The sequence below is a fragment of the Fonticula alba genome (assembly GCF_000388065.1).
Source record: "Fonticula alba strain ATCC 38817 unplaced genomic scaffold supercont2.4, whole genome shotgun sequence".
NCBI classification, from domain to species: domain Eukaryota; order Rotosphaerida; family Fonticulaceae; genus Fonticula; species Fonticula alba.
The window spans coordinates 309914-317479 of NW_009242974.1; the positions used below are offsets into that span (position 1 = coordinate 309914).

General features: G+C 69.3%; 2 protein-coding genes across 2 annotated transcripts; one reads left to right on the top strand and one right to left on the bottom strand.

Annotated features, from left to right (window-relative positions):
* Positions 1–357: 357 nt before the first annotated feature.
* On the top strand, positions 358–5698 carry H696_02613 (hypothetical protein; the record flags this gene model as incomplete). The annotated part of the gene is made up of 3 exons (XM_009496524.1): positions 358–2286; positions 2406–2646; positions 2737–5698. Coding segments are annotated over 3 exons (5132 nt in total), but the record flags the coding sequence as incomplete, so codon positions are not given.
* A 937-nt stretch (positions 5699–6635) lies between these two features.
* On the bottom strand, positions 6636–7532 carry H696_02614 (peptidyl-prolyl cis-trans isomerase). Its single transcript, XM_009496525.1, has one exon. It carries the CDS (start codon positions 7482–7484, stop codon positions 7032–7034), a length of 453 nt encoding a protein of 150 aa, XP_009494800.1. The 5' UTR covers positions 7485–7532; the 3' UTR covers positions 6636–7031.
* Positions 7533–7566: the final 34 nt, after the last annotated feature.

The window sequence follows — 7566 nt, forward strand, 5'->3', positions numbered from 1 at the left end:
GTGCCGGCGCCAGCGGGCATCGAGCGATATCCTCATCGTGCGCGGGCCCAGTTGCGCGCCCCTCCCCCTCCTTTCCCTCCCTTGTCCCCCCTCCGTTGCCTTCCCTCCGTTGCTTGCCCTCCGTGGCCCCTCCTCCGTTGTTTTCTTCCCCCCTCTCCCCCCTCCCTCCCTCCCCCCTCCCTCGCCCTCTCCCTGCGTCTGCCTCTCCGCTCCTACCATCGCCCGAACCTCACCAGTCCCACTGACCCCCCCCCCCCCCCCTCTCCCCCCTCCCTCAATGTGGTATCCTCCTGGCGATGCGCCCCTGCCCCCGGGCATGCCCCCACTGACGTGCGACGTGCCGCCCTGCCTTTTCAGCCTTGGTCCTGTCCCCGGAGCAACTCCGGTACTTCCACACCCTGGACCGGCGGCTCATGCTCCTGGCACCGTCCTCCTTCACCCAGTGCTTCTGCGGGCTGGCCTGCCATCCGGATGCCTGCTGCTATGTCCGCGTGTCGACCACCCTGCCCCCGCTGTGGCTCCTGTCCGACGACACCATCGACCAGCTGGCCACCCCGGTGGAGCTGGCCAGCCCGGCGGCGTCCGGCTCCCGGACGGCGTCCAAGACCCCGGCGCCGCCGGCCGGCCCGGTGCCCAGCCCCGCCCACTCGGCCTGCGATCTGGTCCCCTTCTACTCGCGCCTGCGGCTCATCAGCGACAAGGCGTCCCTCCTGTCCCTGTCGACCCTCAGCACGCCGGCCGGCTTGGTGTGCCTCTCCAGCCTCCTGACGCACCTGGCCCTGCCGGCGGCCGCGGCATTCGGCGACTCGGTCGATGGCCCCGCCGGGGGGGCCTCCTCGGGGGGCCTGGCCACCGGCGATGCCGCCGGCGCCTCGACCGGCGGCGCCGGGTCTCACGAGTCCCCCTCCGGCCTGGCGGCCCGGGCATCGGCCATGCGCTGGGGCAGCAGCAGCAGCAGCAGCAGCAGCAGCAGCAGTAGCAGCAGTGGTGGCGGCGGCGGCGGCAGCGGCGGCGTCGGCGTCGGCGGCAACCCCGTGGACCGGGATCTGCCCGGGCATGGGGCTCCTGGCGGCCCGGCGACCGGGCCGGCCGGGGCATCTGGCCGGCCGGCCTCGGCTCTGCAGCAGGCCGCCCCGACGGCCATCCCGTCGCCGGCGGCGCAGCTGTCCAACCGGGTGTCGCAGCTCCTGCCCATCAGCTCGTCGATCAGCCGCTACGCGCGCTTTGTCTACTGCCTGAACGGGCTGCCCTCGTTGACGGCCAGCAATGTGGCCTCGCTGGCCGTGCGCAACATCTTCCTCGGGCTGACGGGCAACCTGGCCCGGCTGGCTCGGAAGGATGCCCCCTCATGGCCCGGGTCCCTGCCTCCGCTGGTGCCGGTGCACGTGCTGTCCCTGCTGGCGGCCATCATCGAGTCGCGCCTCTTTTCCCTGTACACCGCCCGCGGGGACTTGGACGCCCGCGACTCGACCAGCAGCATGAGCAGCATCCTGGCGTCGGCGGCGGCGGCCGCGGCCTCGGGCAATCCCGGCGACCCGGGCGCCATCCGGCAGCACCGCTTCTCCAAGAAGAGCCCGAACATCCTGCAGCTGGAGTTCGAGCATCCGCACCTGCCACACCTGACCTTCCAGGTGTCGCTCTTGGAGTTCAACACCCCGCTGCAGCTGACCGGCCCCGGGGCCACCGGGGCCGGGGTGGATTATGCGTCCCTGGTGGAGGGCGACACGCCGGCCGTCGGCCCGGCCGGCACGGCGCCCCTCATGATCCACGACCAGGTGGTGGACATCTGCTGCTTCTTCCAGCCGGCCGGGGCGGCAAGCGACAAGTCCGAGGCCGGGGCCTCCGGGGGGCCGGGGGCCATGCCCGGGTCGGCTTCCGGGCATCCCCATGGCCCGGGGTCCCCGGCGGCGGCCATCCGCCAGCTGGTCGAGTGTCTGACCCGGCCGCTGCCCGGCCTGGCCGGCCAGGGGATCCTGCACCCGGTCTTCCGCGAGGGGCTGCTTGCGGATGTCCTCAGCATCGGGGTCGACTCGACCTACAACTCGGTTTGCCCGCGCGAGACCACCTGCACGCCGGACAGCTGCCTGCTCATGCAGGCCGAATTCGAGGCGCCCTTCCTGCACTCCGGCAGCGAGCCCGCCCCGGACCCTGGGGCCGCCTCTCCCAGCCCGGCCCGATGCCTGGGGTCGCACTATGCCGGCTCCGGCCGCGGCAGCCTGGCGCACATCCCCCACGCCTCTTTGGCCCTCCAGTCGGAGGTCTTCATCCGCGCGCCGACGCTGGCCGGTACGCCGCCTTGCCCCCATGCCTGCCGCGGGGTGTGCGCATGGCCACGTCGCATCGCTCCTCCCCCTCCCCATGCTAACTCCTCCTCCTCCCCCCCCCCCCCTCTCCCCCCCGCCCAGCTGCGCCCTGGTTCCGCATGGAGATGTCCATCTACTCCAATGGCGCCCTGCTCTTTGGGCCCTCTCCGCCCGAGAGCATCCCCCTTCACATGCCTGTGCATGAGGTGCCCACGACGGCTGACGCGCGCGAAGGCGGCCGCTCGCAGGCCTCCTTCTCCGGGCCCGACCGGCAGATCATGCTGTCCAACACCCTGATCCACTTGCACCCCCACGAAAAGGAGATCCATCTGTACGGCCCCCGGTGTGCCCCCCTTGCCTCGCGTCTCGGGCCGCTTCCCCCCCCCCCCCCCTTCTAACCTCCGTGCCCGTCCGCCTGCGCCCATGCCCACAGCATCTCCCACTCGATCATGCTGATGATTTGCATCCCGAATGGTGATGAGTTCGACCGCTGGACCACACAGCTGATTCCCTTCGTGACGGAGCAGCTCCTGCCCCAGTCGCTGAAGCCCTGGGAATGGCCACACCTGATCCGGTCCCACCTGTCATCTGCACGGCCTTTGGTCGCTGCATCTGCCGCGGCCGCGGCCGCCAGCACGGCCTCCTCCTCGGCCAAGACCGCCCCCGCTTCCGAGTCGGCCGGCGGATCCACGGCCCTTGGCTCGCTGGACGATCTGGCGCCCGGCGGCGCGCCGGCCGGAGCGCCGGCCGATGCGCCGGACCCCCAGGCCGCCGAGTTGCCCAACGCCGGGGTCCTGCCACCAGCGGCTGCCTCCGAGCACCCGCACCAGCCGCCCCGGCTGTCGCCCGCCTCGCCGACGGCCCCCGCCGCCCCGGCTGCCGGCAGCGGCAGCGGCAGCGGCAGCGGCAGCAGCTCTGGCAGCCGGTTCATGGGCCGCATGCGCAACCCCGCCAAGAAAATCCAGTCCTGGCGGCTGTCCCTCTCCTCCAGCCAGCACTCGTCGTCGGGATCCGGCTCCTCGACGAAGGCCGCCAGCGCCGAGGCGGCGGCCGCGGACCCGGCCGACACGACGACCGTTTCCCTGGCCGCGGCCGACGCGCCTCCCCGGCGCCCGACCGTCCACTATCGGTCCGGCTCCAATGACTATCTGGAGACATTCAAGTCGTTCATGCGCATGCCGGGCAACTTCAGCAGCAGCAGCAGCTCCTCGCTGGCCGGGCGCCATTCCGGCGGGTCTTCCCGCGATCCGTCCAGCTCGCTGGCCTCCGGCAGCGGCTCTGGCGATGACTCGATGAGCCAGTTGGAAGATTCGTTTGTCCTGCTGGAGGACCCGGACCCGGTGTCGCCCCGGCGCATGGTGGGGTCCCTCTCGCGCGAGGACCTGCCGGCGGACCGCTGCCCGGACATCACCATCACCGCCGAGGCCGATGCCGCCGCCGCCGCCGCCGCCGCCGCCGCCGCCGCCGATCGGCCGGCCCCCCTCGGGGGCCCCTCGCTGCCTGTGGACATGCTGCTGGACTCGCCGAGTGACGCGCTGGTCGCCGGTCGGGCGGCGGCCCCGGGGCCGGCTGCCGAGCTTGAAACGACCACAACCCCGGGGCCGGGCTTGAGCAACATGTCTCTGGGCTCCAGCAATGTGTCCGTCTCGTCGACGACCGCCGGCGCGGAGGATGCCGCCGAAGCGGCCGCCAAGGACCTGGCCGCGGCCAAATTCCCCCACCGGTCCTTCCTGAATCGCTTCTACTCGCTCTTCTGGTTCACCTACCGCCGGGACTTCCCCCGAATCGAGCCCTCGGCCTTCACCTCGGATGCCGGGTGGGGGTGCATGCTGCGGACTTCGCAGATGCTCCTGGCCGAGGCGTATGCCAGGGTTCTCCTGGCGCCGGGGTTCCTGGCCTTCCAGCTGGATTCCGCGGCCAGTGTCGGCGGCGGCGGCGGCGGCGGCGGCGGCAGCAGCAGCAGCTCCTTCTCCGACACCGGCGGGAGCCCCGCCCCTCGGCCGACCCGGTCAACCGACACCAGCCGATGGGTGTTGGACCAGGCCCCGAAGAAGTACAACCGCCTGGTCAATTACCGGGCCCTGCTGACCTGGTTCGCGGACTACCCCTCGGCCTCGTTCGGCATCCAGCAATTTGCCCAAGTGGGCCGGCAGTTTAACCGCCGGATTGGCGAGTGGTTCGGGCCCCTGACCTCGGCGCTGGTCATCCGCCAGCTGATGGCCCAGCATGATCGCCGGCGCCTGGCGGTCTACATCAACCGGTACAACAGCATCTACTCGGATTTGGCCCTGCTGACGGCGGCCGACCCGGTGACCGGCCAATGGCGGCCGCTGTTGATTCTGCTGCCCCTGCGCCTGGGCCCCGAGGCGCTGATCGAGCCGCGGCACTTTGCCTGTGTCCGGGGGTTCCTCCACCTGCCCTGGAGCGTGGGCATCGCCGGTGGCCGGCCCAGCAAGAGCCTCTACTTTGTGGCCAGCCGCGGCCCGCGGGAGCTCATGTTCCTGGACCCGCACTCGATCAATCCCCATGTGGACCCGTCCCAGCTGCGGATGTTCCCCTCGGAGACGCACCACTGCACCAATGTCCGATCGATGTCGGTCGAGCAGATGGATCCCAACATGCTGGTGGGCTTCATCGTGCGGACCCCGTCGGAGTTCCGGGACTTCATGCGGCATGTGCGCCGTGGCCCGCCGCTGTCGGCCATGGCCGACAGCACGCCGGCCTCCGGGGCAGCCCCGGGCGGCGGCCCCGGCAGTGGCCCCTCCTCGGGCGGGTCGTCCAGCTCCGGGGCCAGTTCCTCCGGCGCCGGGCCGACCCTGGCCGCGGTGGACACCTCGCGCTATGATGGCTGGCCGTCGGTCATCGAGGAGTCCCCGCACTTCCACTACCTGGAGTATGTGGAAGAGATGGTGTCCACGGGGATCTGGCCAGCCGAGTATGGCCGGCAGCAGATCGAGCGCCGGCGCTCCTCGGCCGAGATCCTGACCGCCATGATGCGGCCCCGGTCGTCGGGCCCGGCTGCTGACCCTCTGCCGGACTTGCGGCCGCCGGTGCGTGCCGTGTCGGCCGGCCGCCGGCCGGCCCACCATCTGTCCTCGGTTACCGGGGGCAGCGGGACGGCCTCCTCGGCCTCCAGCATGTACGAGCGCTCGGATGGCGGGTATCTGCGCCCGGGCAACACCGGGCACACGACGGCCACCTTGCGCTCGGCGCCCTCCACCCCCCCGTCGGCATCGGGCGCGGTCGCGGCATCGGCCTCCCTGGGCACCCTGCATGCTCCGGCTGGCAGCCTGGCCGGCTCCTTCGCCGACGACGATGACAGCGACCTGGCAGCCTTCGTCACGCCGACCGGGGTCGATGGCAGTGTCCTCGGGCTGTCCCCTCACCATTCCTAGACGCTGGCTCCGTCTCACTTTTTAGATTCTTGTGCTCCCCCCTCCCCCCCTCCTCCCTCTCCCTTCACAGACCTTCCCCTTGCTTGCTCCACAGGTGTATTCCCATGCGACCGCCGCACGCGCCGGTGCATGACCAATATGATCTGCGTGTGTGTGTGTGTGTGTGTGTGTGCCCGGTCGGTCGATCGAGCTCATTTCCTCGCTCCCCCCCGGAAACACACATCATGCAGGCATCCTCGGCGCGCGTGTGTGTGTCCCACTTCCCATAGCAATATACATTTTCCTTCGTGTATCTTTTGCCGGCCCGTGGCTTCTTGTTGTGCTCTTTCGACACGCGCACGTTCGCACCCGCGCGGGGCGCAACTGTGCTCCCCCCTCGCCGCCTTTTCCATGCCCCATGCCGACGTGCGTGGAGGGCCTCCCTCCGGGCCTGGACCTCATATTCCTTCGCCCGGAGGCAGGCACGCCGAATGTGCGAATCCCACTGTCATCGGTGCAGGAGGAGAGTGCCTCATTGGTTTTGTATGTCACGGCCACCCCGCGTGTCTCGGTCGGCGACATGCACACAGACTGGGGGCAAGAAAAAAGGAAGGAAGGAGAAAAACGTGCGCAAAAGAATACCTTGTAGTCCGGGCAAATACACACACACACACACACACACACACACACACACACACACACACACAGGGCCAGCGGGCCCACGTTGTGGGCAAGAGGAGGGCCGGAGCCTCCCCGGCTGATGACATGAAGTGTCCAGCCACACACAGGCACCGGGAGAGAAGGGCAAAAGGAGGTGGATCCGAAGAGAACCCAGGGGGAGTACATGACCAGCAGCCGACATGGACCAGTCTCGCACTTTGCCCCGACGCGCGCAACACACATGACAGGAGAGGGACACACAACACGCGAGACACAAGGGCACACATATATATATGCAGATGAACTTTGGTATTAAGATACAGGGGCAGCACAGGCGGCGCGACGCGCGGCGACACAGGTCCATCGGGCCGCCGAAAAAAACACAATAGGTGGGAGGCACACGCGAATGTATCGGGGGGGGGGGGAGAGGCGCAGACGTCCCCAGGCCAAGTGACCTTGGACTCCCTCTCCTGCACAGGAGCCGAAAAGAGACCGGAGGAACAAGAGCAGGACGGGGAGACACACACCCACGGGAGAGGGACGACGCGTTCCCCCCCCCTTCCTCCCTCCCTCCCGGGAGAGAGAGAGAGAGAGAGCAGACAGACGACGTGGGGTGGACACACATGCGTGCGCGCGACACGGCGGTCACGCGCGCCACAGAAGGATCTTCACATGTTCCGACGAGCGCACGCGCTTAGATGGCACCGCAGTTGTCGATGGTGATCTTGGCGGAGGTGCGGCCGGAGCTGGAGCCGAGGGACTCGACCTTCTGGACGACGTCCATACCCTCGACGACGGAGCCGAAGACGGTGTGCTTGCCATCGAGCCAGCTGGTGACAACGGTGGTGATGAAGAACTGAGAGCCGTTGGTGTTGCGGCCGGCGTTGGCCATGGACAGAAGGCCGGGGCGGTCGTGGGCCAGCTTGAAGTTCTCATCATCGAAGCGAGCACCGTAGATGGACTTGCCACCGGTGCCGTTGTGGTTGGTGAAGTCACCACCCTGGAGCATGAAGCCGGGGATCACACGGTGGAAGCTGCTGCCCTTGAAAGCGGGCTTGCCGGGGCCGAAGATGGTGCCAGCCTCGCCGGTGCAGAGCTCGTAGAAGTTCTTGCAGGTGATGGGGCAGACATCGAAGCGGAGCTCCATGACAATGCGGCCGAGGGGGGAGCCGTTGGCGCTGACGTCGAAGAAGACTGCGGGCGGGGCGCGGCACGAGGTGAGCGGCGGG